General features: G+C 42.4%; 1 protein-coding gene across 1 annotated transcript in view; it reads right to left on the bottom strand.

Annotated features, from left to right (window-relative positions):
• The window catches only part of AK9 (adenylate kinase 9), a 177,920-nt gene that overhangs the window by 100,110 nt on the left and 57,722 nt on the right, over positions 1–20,088 (bottom strand). The window contains exons 16-20 of the mRNA XM_026656149.1: positions 18,435–18,509; positions 17,143–17,285; positions 13,211–13,367; positions 9,624–9,738; positions 9,028–9,104 (exon numbers count right to left, since the gene is read on the bottom strand). Of these exons, the coding sequence (XP_026511934.1) occupies positions 9,028–9,104; positions 9,624–9,738; positions 13,211–13,367; positions 17,143–17,285; positions 18,435–18,509 (567 nt within the window). The remainder of the gene's footprint in view (positions 1–9,027; positions 9,105–9,623; positions 9,739–13,210; positions 13,368–17,142; positions 17,286–18,434; positions 18,510–20,088) is intronic.

Genomic DNA, 20,088 nt, shown 5'->3' with positions numbered 1-20,088 from the left:
GAGGTTGCTAGGAGCCGGGCAGGGAAGACGTTCCCAGAACCCCCGGACGAGCTACATGTCCGACGAGGACAGGTACCAGTCCTACTGCACTGTCTGCTGCAAAGGCACTCAGGAGGACCAGAACGGATCCCCCGAGCTTGTCGCTGGGGAGCAGGAGAGCAGAGTTGCAGGAGAGCAGAGTTGCAGGGGAAGTGGTGGAGCCATACACCATGCCCTGGAGGTTGCTAGGAGCCGGGCAGAGAAGACGTTACCAGAACCCCCGTCCAAGCTACATGTCCGACGAGGACGGGTTCCAGACCTACTGCACCGTCTGCTGCGAAGGCAAGGAGCTGCTGCTGTGTAGCAATACCAGCTGCTGCAGGTGCTTCTGTGTTGACTACTTGGAGGTCCTGGTAGGGCAAGGTACCTTGGCCAAGGCAAAAGAGCAAGAGTCCTGGAGCTGTTACATGTGTCAACCACAGAAGTGCTATGGGGTGTTACAGTGCCAACTGGACTGGAATGTACGGCTGCAAGACTTCTTCACCAGCAACAAAGGACAGGAATACGATGCACTGAAAATCTAAAAAGGCCCGCATATTTCCAAGAGTCACTACCCTTGATAACAGAACATCAATGATTGCATTGGCTACTTGGATCACAGCAGCCCCCACAGTAGACTTGCCCACAACAGCAACAGTGACGGTGAGCTGAGCAGGCTCCATGCTTGCCGTGGTATGGCGTCTGCATGCGTAACCCAGGAAAAAGAGGCGTGAAACGATTGTCTGCCATTGCTTTCACGGAGGGAGGGGCAACTGATGACGTGTACCCAAAACTACCTGCGACAATGTTTTTGCCCCATTAGGCATTGGGAGCTTAACCAAGAATTCCAATGGGCGGCGGAGACTGCGGGAACTGTGGGATAGCTACCCACAGTGCACTGCTCCATAAGTCAATGCTAGCCATGGTAGTGAGGACGCACTCCACCGACTTAATGCATTTAGTGGGGACATACGCAATTGACTATATAAAATCAATTTCGAAAAATCGACTTCTATAAAATCAACCTAATTTCGTAGTGTAGACATACCCTGACTCAATCTAGTACTATATTCTTCCTTCCCTGAATTTTGCAGTTAATTGAAAACATAAATATATTGTAGTGTATATTAAACAGAAAAAATTGTAGATTAATAAAATCAGAAAATTCAAAGTTCTTCAAGTATTTATCCATATGGATCGCACTGTAGGTATTTTTGTCTTGTGCATGCGAGCCTGGAATCTTTTAGCTAGCTGTGTCTTTTGGGGCTGCCCATGAGCCCTATGTGTCTTCATGCCCCCTGTTATGGGGTGTCCACCTCACACAAGGCAGAGCAGGTTAAATTTGGGTAATTAACCTGATAGGCCGCACCTGGGGGAAGGCCTGCATATGAAAGTCAAATTGATGATGGAGCCCAGCTGAGAAGGAACAAGCAGGACTGATATAAAGCCATGAAGTTGGCAACAGAAGGGGACTGCAGTGGAAGTAGTCTGCAGTCACACCCTGGGAGAAGAGAGGTGTTTTGGGGACTATGGAGTTAGAGAGTAAGTAGTCTGCAGTTACTCACTGGGAGGAGTGAGTTTGATCTGGTAAATCCAGAGAGAAGGGAGCTAGAAGATACAGGAAGGAGTCCAGGGAAGTAGGAGCAGGGTCTTGGAGCCACTGTTGCTAGTCATGGGTCCCTGGACTGGAACCCAGAGTAGAGGGTGGGCCTGGGTTCCTCTACCAGCCACTTGGGAAGTGGCATAGCCTGGGCAGTGGAGCAGAAGACTGCCTCAGACAGTTGTCCAATAGGACTCTGCTACCCTGGAAGGGGAGAACTATAGTGACCTGGCCAGCGGGCCAAGTCATGAAGAGAAAGTGGAGAGAGGGAGGCAGCAGGGTGCACAAATGAGTGGCAGAAGAGGGAATCAGACCTGGAAGGAGCTAAGTCCCAGAGCAGCCAGAAGGAGGCACCCTTGCAGTGAGTGTATCCCTTTACACCCCTACAGAAAGGGCATAAAGGGTGGTGCAGCCAGGGCCGGCTCTAGGTTTTTTGCTGCCCCAAGCAAAAAAAATTTTGGCTGCCCCCCCCCCCCACCCCCTGCACCCTCCTGCCGCCCCAGCCCTGGGTCACTGGTAACTTGCTCCCAGGGCGGGTCATTCAGCAGGAATTTTGGATGTGCACAGAACACAGACAGGATTGGTTCCCATATGGTTACAGAACTGTAGTAAAGTGGAACAATTTTCAGCTTGTGTGATTGAAGGCTATCTGGATGCATATTATAAGACTGTCTACATAAATGAGGAAAAGTTGAAGTGCCTTTATGATTCTTTTGTTCCATTCTTTGTTTCTATGGGGAATTTGCCAATGCAATATCACTGTCTTCCTTTTAAACAAATAAAACTAAAACTTAAAAAAAAAAAAAAAAAGCAATGGCTGTTGAAAATAGCAATTCCAGTCCTAATAACCACTGGGAAGCATTTCTTGCTCAATTTATTCTACTTTTTCTAGAGCAAGTTACAGTGGATCAGTATATTTGATTTGGGAGAAATGAAGTAACAGCTGCCCAAATTGAGCTTGAGCACTCCTGAATTTTGAGGGTGTTCAAATCTGGAAGGCAGGTGCTGGATTCCCTTTCTGAATATTAGCTAAATCTGGAAAAGAAAAGTCAATTTCTGCTTCCATGGCTCAGAAATGTAAATCCTCCTACGTGCCTGGTACTGTATCTAAAGCTGCCCAGTCTAGTAGAGCCTCCCCTCCCTTACTTTTCATTTTAAATTCTAGTGAGATCCATGTACCTGCCTTGCTAGGCTTCAGATAGAGAGGTGCAATGTCCATTTAGTCCACCCAATTCTTTCTTTGGGGGAGAGCCCAGGGCTGGGGCGGCAGGAGGTGCAGGTGGGGGCCAGAACTGGGGCAGCAGGGAGTGCGGGTGCAGGGGAGGGGGAGAAGAGCCCAGGGCTGGGGTGGTAGGAGGTGCAGGTGGGGGCCAGAGCTGGGGCGGCAGGGAGTGCGGGTGCAGGGGTAGGAGAAGAGCCCAGGGCTGGGGCGGCAGGAGATGCGGGTGGGGGGGAGAGCCCAGGGCTGGGGTGGCAAGAGATGCGGGTGGGGGGAGAGCCCAGGGCTGGGGCGGCAGGGGGTGCGGGTGGGGGCCAGGGCTGGGGTGGCAGGAGATGCGGGTGGGGGGAGAGCCCAGGGCTGGGGCAGCAGGGGGGTGCAGGTCGGGGCCAGAGCTGGGGCAGCAGGGGGTGTGGGCAGGGGAGAGTCCAGGGCGGGGGCAACACAGGGGTGCGGGGGGAGCCCAGGGCTGGGGTGGGGGGCGGCAAAAAACCTAGAGCTGGCTCTGTCCCTAGCATTTACAGCAAGCTGCAACATGAGGTTTCAGTTCCACACTCCTTCCCCCTCCTTTTCCTGTTAATTGTGGCCGCGGGAATGCTGGGAAATGTAGTTCTTTCCCTGCTCCAGGGCTGGCTCTATAGGGAGGGAGCTAACCAAGGAACTACAGCTCCCAGGGCTCCCTGTTGGTTCTCAGCTCCCATGCTGGATTCTTGTGCCCCTGCAAATTTGCCGCCCCAAGCACCTGCTTGCTTTGCTGGTGCCTAGAGCTGGCCCTGGGCGCAGCCCCAGCTACCACTCAGTTCCTTTTACTGCCCATGACAGCATGACAGAGCTACACAGTGTCCATCTGCTTCCTTGTTGTATCTTAGGTCAGGTTAGGTCAGGGGTTTTATTTTATTTTATTTTATTTTAATTAGTTAAAACTGTATTTGGTGACTAGTGGGGAAAAATAAACAATTTTTTTCTTTGATTTTCCCCTTGGTACTGGACTGCACATCATGGGCTGAGTCTTGATCTCTGGGTTTTAAGATCTGCCTTATTTGCGAATCAGCTATGCCCATGCATGATGGACATGTTAGATGTCTCTTTTGTTTAGGGAAGTCGCATAGTGTGGAAAAGCATTCAAATTTCAAATCTTTCTCTAAGAGAGCTCTCAATGCCCATTTAAAGGTATTTCTTATGGAAAAATCAATGAAAAGTGTAACCGACTCTGGAGTTCTTCCATGGAAACAGTCTGCTGTATTGGAACTAGTATCTACCCATGTTCTGGCTACTAGAGATGTTACGTTGGGACTTGGGAGCTGGTAGATCTTCTGGTTCTAAGAGACTTCATGCTTCTTAAAATCATGCTTAGCCTTCCCTTTTATCATCCTCGGGTCAGTCAGTGGCTCCTGCTGCTCAAGGCAGGCAAAAGAGTTCTTGATGCCAAACACTATCTCACCAGTTAAGAAGAAATCTAAGTCTCATCATTCTGATGTTTCCAAGCTGACTCCTTCTAAGAAAGATCAGCACCATATCTCTTTAGGAATTATGTAAACTTGCTATTCTGCTTCGGTACCAAGTTGATAATCCTTATTGACCAACACTGCTACTTCAGTACTGGGGATAATGGTACTATCTGTTACTGATTTGTCGGTACCATGTTCTATTGTGAAGGTCCCTTCATCTGAGATTTCTACATTGAATTGAGCTTGGTATCAACTGCACTGGTACCCACTCCTATTGCAACTCAGACTCTTTTTACAACTTCTATGGCCATAGTCATTCCCCCAGAACCAGCACCTCCTCTCCTAGACACTTCTCTGATTTCTGTGGGCTCTGTCTGTTCCGAAACCAGAAATAAGGGTACAGATTATGAAAATCTTCCTGCAATCATCTTCTATGATACTGGCATTGGTGTCTCAGAGACTGGAGTCTGGACTTCCTCATTCTGTGGGAACACTTCAGAAATCTGTACCACTAATGGAGAAGTTCTGCTCATCTGCATCGTCTTCATTTTATGGCAATAGAAATCCTTCTAGATTTTCTCTTCATTCTTTGTTTGGTTCCTGAAAGGGATTTACAAAGGAGCCCCTCTTGTTGTAGATCTTATGCTTTGGACCGGTCTCAAGTATCTTGGTTTCTACTTTTATGGCATCATATGTCAGGGACTAAGGCTTGGGCAAACAAGTCTAGTGGTTAAAGACACAGATGGTTGGGCTGGAGAAGGTTAAGCCAGAGTCGGTAGTTAGGGACCAGAGCCAAGGGTCAAGGCTGAGTTGATAGCCAAGGAGATTTTGTATGACTCATATCATTTCAAACCTCCTCTCCCATCCAAAAAACTCAATAAAAGTGTTCCTGAGTTTGCTGGGGCACATGGCAATATGGACATAACATGACCCTGTATTCAAGGTTAAACCTCTGTCCTTTCGTAAGGTTGGATGAGGTCAGTTTCAGCCAATCAGGCACAACTTGGACTTACTTATAGAAGATCCTCAGTATGCATTGTCATCTCTCTTTTGGTGGACAGACCCTCTGAATGTTTGCCAGTATATTTGCTTTCATCCTCCACCCCCTTCTGAGCCTCTGGTGTTGAATGCATCTGTGATGGGGCATCTGCCCCACACTAGCCCATAAAGGGTTAATAAAACCCTAGGGAGGCTGCGCAACAGGCAGCCAATTGGGAGGACCGATGGGAGACTGTGCAGGAGACAGCCAATTGGTGAGGGCTATGAGGAGAAGCCAATCAGGGCCGGGCAGGCCCATTTAAGAGGAGCTGCAGGGCAGAGTAGTTCAGTTATTCCCTGAAGCTTGAGGAGGGAAGAGAACTGGCTGCCTTACAGGTAGAGGTCAGCTAGCAACTTGGACAGAGCAGTGCTGGGCAGGATCAGGGAGTGAGAGCGGGTCGGCCTGGGTTGTCCCCCCTCCCATCCCTATTGGCCACTGAGGAAGTGCCTGGACAGTGGACTATGGTTCCCCCGGAAAGGGGGAGAACAGACTGTGGTCATTGGGACAACTCGCATCCTGGAGTAGAAGTGACGGCAGCGAGATGTCACCAGAGGAGGGTGCACGGGTGGACTAAGCTAATTCCCAGGACAGCCAGCAGGAGGTGCTATGATGCGGGGTACACTTGGGTTTTCTTCAAATTCAGGGTAAGTAGTCCAAGGCAGAGTCTTGGTTACACATAAATGTACAAAAGCTCAAGGTTGTTAGTCTAACCTGCAAGGCATTTCTGCCTCTCCTTCAGGGGCCCACTACCTAAAACATAAAGGACAATACACCTATACAGTATATAAACAATCAAGGGGGAGTGAGATTATCCCCTTCTGTCAGGAATCAATATACCTCTGGGACTGGTGCATCCAACATTGGGTTGGGCTAATAGCTTTCCATCTCCTGGGTACCCAGAATTATTTGGCAGATCAGCTGAGCAGGAAGAGCTCCATTACTCATGAATGAGAGTTAAAAGATTCTGTTCCATACTAGGTATTCCTAAAATGGGGAGTTCCCTCAACAGACCTGCTTGCTACAGTACAGAAACATATTTCCCCCACCCCCTAGAAGCAGTGCAAAGGCTTGGGGGAGTCAGAGGTAATGGAAGAGCTGAGGGAAAGGGAAGTAATTGCTGGGAAGGAGCCTGGATGTGAAGTGGGAGAGTTGTTGGGTGTGGGCAAGAAAAGTATGGATCAGTTTTTTTTGGTGGGGAGGGATTGTTAGGGATCCCCCTATGCAGACCCTGGCTGACCCCTAGCCTCTCTCATTCAGTCAGGCACATCTGGCCCTGATCCCATGTATCCCTGCACCCCCATTCAGCACCCATCCCCCATATATCCCTGCACCTCCTCCCCCATCCCCATGTGACCCTGTGCTCTCATTCAGCCACCCCTCCCCCATGTCTCTGTACTCCCTCCTCCCTAACCCTATGTGTCCCTGCCCCCTCTCAGCCACCCCTTCCCCTGTCCCCTGTGTCCCTGCATGCCTTGTCCCCCCATCCCCATATGTTCCTGCACCTCCACTGCTATTCAGCCCCTGTCCATCTGTCCCCCCACTAGCCCTTCTGAACCCCATTCTGTGACCCCCCCCCCAGCAGTCCCATGTGCCCCACATTGTCCGTTCCCCCATATACGTCTCCTGACCTGGCCCCACGGGCAGGGCACTGTGAGGAACGCAGCCTCTTCTCTTTCCTATCCGTGTCTGGGGCTGCTCCCATTGGGAGCAGATGCTCTCTGTTCTGGCACAATAGTGTCCCTGGTGGACGAAAGGTGTAACTGCAGCATTTTCCATCAGAGTCTAATTTCTGCTGAGGAAAAAAAATTCTGTGCAAAACATGAATTCTGTATGTGCACAGTGGGGCAGAATTTCCCCAGGAGTAATTGATACAGAGTCCTTACCTGGATTTTTCATATTGGTGAAGGAACTGAGTATCTATTGGAGCTGTGTATGTGCCCTATATGCCTTCATGCTCCCTGTAGCAAGGGTACATGCACAGCTCCAATAGATACTTCTTGGTAAAATATTCTGGGCTGATGCATGCACACACTTACATTAGGATCCAAGCAGATAAAAGCATCTTTAAGAACTCCAGTTACTGTAAGGCAAGTAACCTCTTTATGGTTCCCTCAATAAAAGTAACTCAGTCCATATGAACTGTATGGTAGTATTTTATATTCTGATCACTTTCATGCCTTAATATATGTGTAGTGTGGCTGAGTTACAGTCGCTGTGGAAACCATATTTTTAGTTTCCAGATGTAGCGAAGCGAAGACTCATCGGCGTGGCGCCCCACTACACCAGACTTTCGTGCAATTTAAAATCTAAATGATAATGTTAATGTAGATATATTTATTTTTAAATTCTATTTTTTAAAATAAAAAAGAACTTTTATTGATGGTGGCAATCTCAATAAATTAATAAACAGACAAGGTAGCCCGGGTGGGGTGGGGGAGGAGGGAAGGACAAGGCCACATTGTTTATTGTAGCCACACTAAAAATCAAACTGTTTGAATGACAGCCTTCTGTTGCTTAGGCCATCCTCTGGAGTGGAGTGGTTGGGTGCCCGGAGCCTTCCCCCCCCACATTCTTGGGTGTCTGGGTGAGGAGGCTATGGAAAATGGGGAGAAGGGTAGGCGGTTATACAGTGAATGCAGTGGGGGTCTGTGGTCTTGTTGGCTTTCCTGCAGCTCCAATAGACGCTTCATCATGTCAGTTTGCTCCCCCATTAGCCTCAGCATTGCGTCCTGCCTCCGCTCTTCACGCTCACTTAATTCTTTCCTGGCCTCTGCCACTGAATGCCTACATGCATTAAGCTGTGCCCTATCAGTGCGGGAGGACTGCATGAGCTCGGAAAACATGTCATCACGAGCGTGGTTTTTTTCGCCTTCTAATCTGCGATAACCTCAGGGACGGAGATGATAGGGGGAGCGTAGAAACATTCTACGCTCTACGATTCTTGGGGGGACTGCATGGTCACCTGTGCTGCTGAGTGCTGCTGAGTTTGCTACGCTGACCAAACAGGAAATTAAATTCAAAAGTTCCCGGGGCTTTTCCTGTGTACCTGGCTAGTGCATCAGAGTTCAAAGTGCTGTCCAGAGCGGTCATAATGGAGCACTCTGGGATAGCTCCCAGAGGCCCATACCGTCGATTTGCGTCCGCACTACCCCAAATTCGACCCAGTAAAGTCGATTTTAGCGCTACTCCCCTTGTCGGGGAAGAGTACAGAAGTCAATTTTAAGAACCCTTTAAATCAACGGAACAGGGCTGGTTGTGTGGACACAGTCATTTTTAAATCGACCTAACGCAGCTAAATTCGACCCAACCCTGTAGTGTAGACCAGGCCTCAGACATATCACAAGCTGGTGTGAAAGTTCTGCCACAAAGCTCTGGGGAAGGGAATATTCCCTCTGGCCAATGAACACAGATGTGCTGATGAGCTCTGAGCTATCTCCAGCTGTTTTGAAAGAAGGCCATCACGATGTAGGGCTTTTGAAGACCAGGAAGAGACAAATGGGAGTAATCCTCTCAGACTTCCGCAAAAATACTGATACCTGAGTTGGTCAAGGTGTTCAGTGGAGAGGAATGTGAAGTACTCCCTCCCCCAGATGCTGAGTGGCTAAAAATGGGGGGTAAAGTTTGAATCCCAATTTGTAAAATAATTTAAACAATGAAACAATTCCCAAGAGGTGTTATTAAATTTATATCAGATGATACTTGCTTTCATATTTGTCTTCAGCAGGCTTTACAGGTTGCTGATTTTCTTCTTTTAATTTCAGCACCTCTTGCAGTTCTCTCCTGAAATTAGAAAATTCCGTATCTTTATTTGTATAAAATATGGTTGAAACAAGTTTCAAACATTAAATGCAATTGAAAATGCTGAAAAATACTGTTCAATATTAAGATACAGTTTGGCAAGCCTGCTTCTTCAAAGTGATTCATTACTAAATAAAAATCAATTATGATTTGTGTCCTTTCCTGGATGTTATCATTTTGACAAATGACAGGGACCAAAGAAAACATATTAGCTAGAGGATCTCCCCACACCAAATGTGGTTATCTGAGTTTAGTATTCATCAGATAATAACACTAAGGTAACAATGTATTGCAGGACTTTGGACCTACCAGAACTATTCTTAACTTTTTTTTTTAGTGCACTGTGTTAATGGATATAGGTTCAGATCTCCTTAATGTAAAATAGATGTGGAAATTTTTGTGACCATAAAAACAGTGCATGTTCTTGTAGAATATATTATCTTATATCAAATTACTTTTTTATTATTTTTATATTTTATGCATTCACATGTTACATTTTACCTTGTTTCTTCCTCCTCTTTTTGCTTTTTTAATGCTTCATCTGTAAGTCTTTCCAAAATCTTAGAATTAATTTCATCTTTATTTGTTAGGTACAGTCTGCGTAGTAAAAATATTCCTGCAATACAATTATACAAGAATAATATACTTTTGGCAATAATATAAAACTACTATCTCATTAGAATGATTATGCTTTTAAGGTATGAAAGCCCTTTTATAAATGGTTGACAGCTTAGAGAGACGTTTTTAAATTTTAGAAAAGAAGTGTGTACCAATTTAAATGACAGATATACCACTTTTGAAAATTGTTAAGCTTTGTTTTCCATGCCAACAGCCTAATAACTTGAGTGTGGGATATGGCAAGGCTGTGGGGGGGGATAAGTATTGAAATTTTGCATATCTCATATTTTAAACTGAAATTGCTGTTTTTCTAGTTTGTATGTGTGCCCATAGTTTAAGAATGACAAAAAAATTTAAAAAAAATAATGAAAAAAATATAAAATCCATGAATCCATATTACTGGTGCAGAGTATGCAGAAATAAAGACTTATGTCCTCAGTTCTGCAAAGCTCTAATCCATATGAGTAACTTTATTCACATGAGCAGTTGCATATTATTCATTTGGTTTGGCAAACAGATACAGGGATATACCGTTGGCAGGAATTAAATAGAGCTATGCTGATTTCAGGGATTCTCACAACAAAATTTTTGGTGACCTCAGAATGTGGCCACCTACTCTTGCTGGTGGCTGCTATGACATTTTTTCCTAAAATGCTTAATTAACTTTAGGAAAAACTAATACGTATGCACATTTGCATGTTCAAATCATAGTAACTTATTTATGCAAGTGTTGGGGTTGGTTTTTTTTTGCAAACTCAGTAATAAAAATAATACAGTTGTCTCTATTCTTTTCTGGACCCAAACAGAATAGAAACACAAATAAGGTGCTTTGCATGTTGTCTTTTTTGTTGTTGTTTCTTTTTTTTTTTTTAGACTTGCTAGCTAGTAAGCCTGCTTCTACTTTTCACAGCAGCAGACTTGTTAGCTAGCTGGGAGGCAGTAGAAAGTGATATTAACAAACATACGAATATCACTTTTCACAGCAGATTTACTCAGCCGTGGCAAGCCAGGAGACAAATTAAGCCTTGGATGGGGAGGTGGGTAGGGAGGCGGCTGGGGGTGATGGGGTGGATGGGTGAGGGCCAGGGGAGGCAGCAAGGACCAGGGGTGATGTGTGAGGGGCCGGGGACAGAGCCCATGGCCGGATCCCACTGCTGCATGGCTGGAGCCTGCCACCCATCACCCCAGGGCTGGAGCAGGAAGCCTGAGCCCCACTGCCCCAGGGAAGGTGGGGAACTCACACGAACTTTCTGCTCCTCTGGCATTTGTGGCTCCAGAGGGAGGCAGAGTCCAACCCATCCTGGTGGCCCAGGGGAGGGCCGCTGCTTTGTCCCCCCCAATCACCAGCCAGAAGGCTGTGGTGGCAAGAAAAGCCCCTGTTGGCCGCATCCAGCCACGGTGGCCGCATTTGAGAAACACGGATTTAGACCAACTGAGGGTGTGGCCTATGATACAATGACTCAAAGTGCTCTAGAAATGCAGAAGTGGGCTATTATTTCTATTAGAAGATACAAGTGGAAAGCAGACATAGCATCTGTAAACATTTACATCAACAAAACATTTAAAATAGTTAAGGGGATAATCCACTAATACAGCTATAAAAAAGCCAGAAACTACATAGTTTGTTCCTTAGCCATCTCTTGATTTTGATTTCTCCACATTACCTTGCTCGTACCCAAACACACAGGGTTCCTTCTGTCACCTTCACACAAAACATGCAATTTTAAACTCTGTCTTTATTGAAGTGGTTAGAAATGTATGTTATTTAGTTGCTGGGAATACTGAATTGGTGCTGCATTGAAGAAGATAGCTAGTTTGTGTATGGTGTAGATTTTTAGTTGATTGTTGTGTTTAAGTGTGTTGCTTGTTTGGATAATTGTTAAATAGCAGCAAGTGTTTTAAGTGGAAATTATTTGTAACAATAGTTAGCATTTTCAGAAGCTGCCATTTGCAATGTTTCTATTAGATTTCTGTTAGTCTGTAACAGCAAAAACAATGAGGAGTCCTTGTGGCACGTTAGAGACTAACAAATTTATTTGGGCATAAGAGTTTGGGCACTAATAGAGTTATTTAGGTGCTGTAGTGAGGAAGTGTGACGTTATCTGATTAAATATGACCATGTAGATCATTGTTGCTACCACTGTTATATAATTGCAACAAATCTTGTACAAATTATGTCAAGTAAGGTGTCTATGGAATGGTTATGATTTGCTGAATATGATTATGCTATTTGTATGCATGTATCATTTTTGTATTTAAAGTTATGAGCATCTATACCTATATTTCAAATGTTTGCTCCTGGGGTAATTAGCCTGCACATCTTGAAGGGACTATTCAAATTAAGTGGCTCATCAAGGAACACTTAACTCACAATGGACCATGGGAGACGCCTATCTACACTTAATGGACTTTCCTGCTGTGACTAAGCAAAATCATTCATGGACATGTTTGCCCATGTGACTCCAAACACCATCTTGCTACCTGTAATTTCCCACTAGCTGTGTTGAAGCCTTTGTTTGAAACAATGGATTTCCCTCCACATGGCAGAAGCTATAAAAGGCCCTGAAACATCTCCATTTGGCCTCTTTCCTGCTCAAACCTCTGGACTATGGACTTACAGTAATGGGAGCATTCTAACCAAGGGATTGAGGACCTTCCAATGATTTGGAAGCAACCAGAGACTTGACTTAAGACAGCAGTTTATTCCATCACTGCTACAAGCCTGAACCAAGAACTTTGCAATTATTGTATGTATTTGATTCCTTTAACCAATTTTAACTCTCACCTTTCTTTCTTTCTTTTTATAAATAAACTTTTAGATTTTAGATACTAAAGGATTGGCAATGGAGTGATTTTTTGGGTAAGATCTGCATTATATATTGACCTAGGTGTGTGGCTGGTCCTTTGGGATCAGAAGAATCTTTTATCTGATGAAATTGGTTTTAAAGAACCACTCATCGTTAAATCTAGTGTTTTTGGTGGTGCTACAAGGACTGGAATGCATAGGAAACTGCTTTTCTGACTTCTTGTTAGCCAGTGTGGTGACACAGAAGTTTACTTTTGTTGCTGGTTTGGTATATCTCATGGGAGAATAATCTCCAGTTTTGGGGTGTGTCTGCCCTATTTTTTGGCAGGTTGTCCTGAATTTGGTATTCTCAGTTGTGATCCACTGAGGCACGGTTACAGGAGGTGTGCTGTTATGTTTGCCAGTATCTAGGTTTGTGGCTGGAATTATGTTTGCATGTTTTGTGTGGATTCCAGGGGAGGAGACCTGCATTACAGACAAAATTATAAAAAAAGGCAGGGAGAGAAACAGATCCTTTTTGATATAGAGGCAAAGTCCTACAAAATTGCTAGTGGGATACAAGTACACTTTAACTGACATTTCTTATAACAATACCTCAAACAAAGACATCAAAATTGGGAAAAGATTTTAATTTTTATGCTTTAAAAGTAAAACATTTACTAACCATTTTTTTCTATATTCTTAAGACAGACGACAGTGTCAGGTAAGAGGCCTTTTTCTGACAAGACTAACCAATGCTCTGATGTTGTAGGATAGTTATCCAGTACCCATCCTCCTTTTTCTGGAGCCCCAGGAAACCTGTCTTTGTTCTTCTTAGTGAGCTGTTACAAAATGTTGGATTTAGTTGTAAAACAAAATGATATAAATACAATAACATCAGTGAATTGTTTAGAAAAACAGACAATACAAATTTTTTCTGCATTGTATTAACCTGTTTCAATGTCATTTTTCTTTCCAATAAAGGGTCTTTTTATTAGTTCTAGAAGAGATTTGTAACTTATGGGCCTGAGTGAAGAAAGAATATAACAGAACAAATGGAGATGAATGTATAAAAATACACTGTAGTTTTCCAAAAATAACTACAGAGAACTTAGATTCAGGTCTCAGGAATAAGTTACAAACTGGCTAGCAAATCTAAAATAAAGACCCTTGTATAAGCCTCTGGTCATATGAAATATGTAGACCATTATACAGCTTTGAAACACATCCTAGTGACTTTTTAAGCACTTCTCTGGACTCTTCAGATGCTCATAGAGAAACAAACAGGGTTTAAGCCATTCTGTTACAGCAGTAGCTATTGGGGACTTCAGTAAATTTTTCTTCTTCCCTGCTCAGAAAAAAAATAATTTCTTTTCAAATAATGTGTTTGTCTGTCTGTGTTTCAGTTCTTTTCGTAGCCCTTGCTTCTCCCTCAAGGGCTAATCTGTGGCATTAAACCATGTCAGGTAAAGATCAATGCACATCTAATAAACCTACTCCTTTCTAGGAATCTTCAGATATCAGGGAAAATTCAGACCAGCTGTAAAACAGCACTGATTTTTCACCAGATCTGAAGTTAGCACTGTATGTTGGGAGATCCTACCAAATTCAACCATGACAGCAGATGCATTCATGCTCTTTTGCTCTCATTAGGGCCCTTCAAGTATATTGCTTCCAGAGCACCCCATATTAGAGCCATAGCCACACAAACCATATTGTAGATAGTATCAGGGGGTAGCCGTGTTAGTCTGTATCTACAAAAACAACGAGGAGTCTGGTGGCACCTTAAAGACTAACAGATTTATTTGGGCATAAGCTTTCGTGAGTAAAAACCTCATTTCTTCGGATGCATCCGAAGAAGTGAGGTTTTTACTCACGAAAGCTTATGCCCAAATAAATCTGTTAGTCTTTAAGGTGCCACCAGACTCCTTGTTGTTTTTGTGTTCATATTGTAGATACAGTAGGGTACCTACCTACACAACATCTGAAAGGGAAGGCCCACTCCCACAGTCCCTAACTGCTTGATCAGAAGCAGAATTCCAAAGAATTAGATAGAGAGAGTGTGACTGTGGATAAGAGAGCTAAGTCACCAATTACTTCAGTTACAGGTGAATAATATTGTTTTCTCCTTCATCAGGGTCTCTACTTCTAAAGTTTATTAAGCAAGATTACTTGAAGGGGAGCTGAAATATATCCCAAATTAAGAAGAAACTGCATAACTACTTTTCTGAGGCAGGCCTATCTTCAGAGTCTAATACTGCTCACAAAAAATGTAAACTGAACTTTGTGTTACAGTTTTGCAGATTTCTAAGATTGACAAAATGGTAGTTACACTTTAAAAGCTGTGGTAGCTTAAGTGGAATGAGCATTACTCTTTTGAGAAAAGAAAATGCATTAAATACATCCAAATGCAAGGTTATGCATCTAGGTACAAAGAATGTGGAATCCAGACCAGTGAATGGTTGTGTCACCACCTGCCCTGTAACCCTGCATGCCTTAAATCCTTTGCTGCTGTGCCTCACAGCCCAGACACCAACAGCCAGCAGACAAGTATGCAGTCCTCTGAAGTGTTTGTGTGCTTTGCAGCTGTGATTCAATACTCTGACCCCAGCATTCTGCCTACAACACAACAGCCCAACTCTAATCTCTATCGCCCAGTTATCTTATGCAGAAGTGACCCCAGACACATTCCCAGACCTGAATTTCCCCAAAACCATCTTCCATGAAGTGCCCAGCCCTCTCCTGGACTATTCAGAGAAAGAATAATGTTCCTTTGCTCCTTTAAAGAGACAACAACTAGCAGCTTACCATATTAACGGGAGTTAATTACTTCTATTCAAATACAGCACTGCGTTGGTTTAGATTAAAAGTAAAACAAGTTCATTAACAAAAGGACATAGTTAAGTGATGCCAAGTAAAAGAAATAAAGGTAGAGATGGTTACAAGCAAATAAAAAAGTGAAAATACGCTTTCTAATAACTAAGACCTAATTTCAGCATCTTACAGTCTTTGTTCAAGATTGGTGAGGAAACTTAAAAAGAACATCAAGAGCTTGCTTGGTTACGATGTGTAAGTACCTTCATAGGGAGAAAATACCAGTTTCTAAAGCACTCCTCAAGCTAGCTGAGAAAGGCCTAACAAGATCTGGTGGCTGGAAGCTGAAGCCAGACAAATTCAAATTAGAAGTAAGGAACAAATATTTTTAACAATGACAATGATTAGCCACTGGAACACACTACTAGATGAAGTGGTGGATTCTCCTTCTTTTGATGTTGTCAAAACAAGCCTGGATGCTTTTCTAGAAGATATAGCTTATCCAGGGAATCGGCAACCTTTGGCACGCAGCCCACCAGGGTAAGCACTCTGGTGGGCCGGGCAGGTTTGTTTACCTGCCGCCTCCGCAGGTTCGGCTGATCGCGGCTCCCACTGGCCGCAGTTCGCCGCTCCAGGCCAACGGGGGCTGCGGGAAGCAGCGGCCAGCACATCCCTTGGCCCGCGCCGCTTCCCGCAGCCCCCATTGGCCTGGAGCGGCAAACCGCAGCCAGTGGGAGCCACGATCAGCCAAACCTGCGGACACGGCAGGTAAACAAACCAGCTCAGCCCGCTGGGGTGTTTACCCTGGCAGGCCACGTGCCAAAGGTTGCCGATCCCTGGCTTAGTCAACCAAAACATATTGGGCTCAATAAAGGGTTAACTGGGTTAAATATTATTGAGGAGATTAGACTACATGATCCAGTGGTCCCTTCTGGCCTTAAAATCTCTAATTATTTTTGCTATTCTGGAGGATTCTTAACTCAAGCCCCAATTCAAGAAAGCCCTTAAGCGTGTATGTAAGTTGATCCCTATTCAAGAAAGCACTTAAGCACATACTTAAATTCCATTGACTTCAATGGGACTTAAGTAGGTGTTTAAAATTAAGCACATGTTTAAGGGCATAACTGAAGCAGGAAGCATTTCTGCATTGGGGCCTTACACCATATTCAGTCTCATTGATTTAACAGTAATCCTAGTCTTTTTAGAGTTTGGCCTGGAAGTCTTCTGTTTTAGAAGAAAACAATGGTGAACCCTCACAGCCTGATCCTAAAGTCCTTGCTTAGGCAATCATTGAGGAGTTTTGCCTAAGAACTGAAGAACAAGTTTTTCTAATAATAGATTTAAGAACCTGTCCTAGATTTCTGTGTTACAGCCTTAGCAGTGTAGTAAGGAATAGCCCTCTTAATTCACTATTATAGCTATAACCATCAATACAGTTGCTGAGTAAAATGGTATATTGTACTGTACATTGCTTAAGGGCCACATGGGAGAGATCCAAGCCTTTCTATACTGCTGCTCTGAGATTCCAATAGCATTAGAAGGTTTACAGTGAAACTAAAACAAAAATGAATATAAAAATAATAAAAGTTTGACACTCCTAATTAAAAGGCTACAAATATGACATTCTAAAGTAAGCTAGTCCACAGTATGTGTGGGATCAAACTGAGACTATATAATGTGAAGTATACTAGATTTACATTTCAAATGAACAATCTGAAAAGTAAATGTTGCAAGGGAATACATAAAATATTACAAGGAACTCTTAGAAATAATATTTGAATGTTTTGGTACTGCTATTTTTACCTCTGTAATGGCTTCCTCTAATACTTCAGCATATACTTCAGCCGGTAGCATTATTGGAGATTGTGCTGCAATTTTTACAGCTTCTTCTACCAAAGCTTGAACTTCTGGGTGATCAGCAGTTACCTCTGACTCTGATGTATCTTCTATTGTGTTTGCAAGGAATTAATTAATAATAAAGATCGCCAATATCTTACATTTTACACAGTGTTTTTCATCTAAAAGGTTTATAAAGCATTTTACAGATTTTACAAATTAGTGTGTACTAATTTGGAGTCATTTAAATGACCTCCAAAATACAGCCAATTCTGAGGTGGAATGCAGCAACACTACACAACAGTTTTGAAGAAATTACACAACATGAATTGAAGAATATTCCCTCCAAATGTATTTAATTATTTAATAATGACAACTGAAGACCTTGATTTTATGTCTCATTCAAAAGATAACCTCTTACACAGCACAATGACCCCTAACACCAGAAGGGGCATTAGTTCAATATTGACTCAGGGAGAAAAGTGATACCAACTGAATCACCACTACCACTTCCTTTAGCACCCTCAGAGCTTCTCTTGTGGGTTTCCTAGTCAAAGTGTTAACCTGCTATGATCCAGTATAGTATGTTAGAAATAACAAAAATCATAACGCAAGGTGGCACCTCATCAGGGGTAGTAGATTATTTTTCGTTGAGGTCAAAATGTCTTGGTCAAGATATAGTCAAGGTCCAGACTCCAGAGAAAATAATAAAAAATAATAATAATAGTTAATAAGTAAATAAAAATTTCAGGGTCTGTTCAAAAGTGGCTGGCGATCCAGATTTGGCCCGCGGTCCGCCTATTGACTGCCCTTGCTATAAACTATGAAGTCTATATTCCCAAAGATGTGTAAGTCAATTACATTGATTAGCACTGTGCATTAAATCATTCATTTATTGTACAACAGGAATAAAGATCCTAAAATATTTAACCATTTCAATATATGAGGATTTCAAGATAATTAATTTTTCCATATGCCTTGTTGATAAAATAGTAACAAAAATATACTGTGGAGTTACTTTATAAAATGCATGATGTATTGTATGAACAGTACCGTTTGACAAAAATGCCAAACTCACATTTGGAAATCTAATTATATCAAGATTTTTCATTATTTGTCGGTGTTTAATTTTTGTCCCACAGAGATCTAAACATTATCAAGATATCTGCATTAAATTATAATCTCTTTGGTCCAGAGAAGATGTCTCTGTCATATCTGTACATTGGAAAACAGACAATTATAATTAAAAATATTAGTACCATTTAGTTCTTCTGTCGTTCCTTCTCCATCGGTTCTGGACATGGAAGTATCCTCAGTGGTGTCTTTAGTATCCACTATAGTTATCAGATATCATAACATTAAAAGAATATTATGATTAAATGAAAATACATTTTTGTCAAAAAGTAGAAATAATACATTTAGGTAAATTTGCATTTCCTTTATAGAGACGTCTATGTTACACAATAAGCAGCATATTACAATCATAATACTAGTACTTCAAGAATAATGTTAAACTTGATTATTATAGTTCAAATTATATTTTAATATAATCCAGTTCATGGATTAATTTTGTAATTGGTAACTCTTGCACAATTTACCAAGGGGTTTGTGAGATTCAAGTGATGGCTATGTATAATGGTAGAATTGCATTTCCATGACATTGCTAACATGGAAACAATACTGCTTAATATTTTGTATGCAGTGCCATGTACTTTGTGGTAAGATGGACCTAAATTGTGCCGCAAAGTTTCTAGATACTGTAGTGTTCTGGTGAAAGTTGTGTAACAGTTTCAGATACATTTTTAAATTTGTGAGTTTTAGTGAATTAAATATTAAAAAAGAATAGTTCAGTCAGTACAGTAGCTTTTATGTTATTTATTTTGATACTGAATTCAGGGTTGCTTTTTTACAGTGTTCCAATATTTTCAGTTTTTAATATGTTATAGGTCATCTTTAGGTTTAAAAGTTAACATTAAAATGTGTGAGATAGTTCACGTCACTCAAATCTATTGTTTCAGGCTGGCTGAAAAACTAAGGAAGGCTCCACTGCACCTATTTATACATGGTTCACATTTTTCAAGCTTTTCTTCCCAACCATGAGGTCTAGAAATACGATTTTTTTTTTAAAGGAAACTCAGATTCTGAAGCACAACTCTGCAGTTAGGGATGAATTCTATGGCAAATTATGTGGGTGTGGAGTCTGAAGGGCCATGATTATGCATTTGAAAAAATATTTTTCAAGTTTTTCCACATACTTATACAAAGTGTTCACAGAGAGATCATCCACTAAACATTCTTCCAACAGTCTACCACAAGCCCCCACCTAGCATATTCAACTGGATATTTCATCATATTGTAATGTCTTTCAGTGATACACGAAAAATCATGGGCCAAATTGGTCTAATTCCACTGAAATATTGGAGTTATACTAGGAATTAACTTGGCTGCCTGTGTATTATAGCAAATGAAAAAAATAAATCAATAAAATATTATGATCGAGAAATAAGTCACACAAAATCCGGAAATCCAAAAAGTTAGGTTTCTAACACAACATTGACTCAATCACATGGAGCTCCACTCAAAGACTGCTGAAATCAATGAGAGTCATTCTAATTCTTCAATGGGAGTTGGTTTGGATTCATGGTCCATCATGTGCTCCTTTGTATACAATGAGTTAGGGAGACTTTCCTTATTCAATATTTACTTGTACTTTGAATTGGACAATGTTTTTCAAAAGTGTATAGTACAGGCTAAAATTCCACCCAGCTTTGTTGTGCTCATGTGCCATACCAAGAGAACATGGGCAGAGAATGAAGTTATTTAAAAACTCTGGTTATTAAAACATTGAAGGCATGTTTCAATCATGTTTTTTAAATGCTCACAACTTGTCAAGTTTTGAGAATTTAAAAAAAC

The sequence above is a fragment of the Terrapene carolina genome, unplaced genomic scaffold (genome assembly GCF_002925995.2).
Source record: "Terrapene carolina triunguis isolate 2854851 unplaced genomic scaffold, T_m_triunguis-2.0 Scaffold42, whole genome shotgun sequence".
In the NCBI taxonomy this organism is placed as follows: domain Eukaryota; kingdom Metazoa; phylum Chordata; order Testudines; family Emydidae; genus Terrapene; species Terrapene triunguis.
This window is presented reverse-complemented; position numbering and strand designations above follow the sequence as displayed.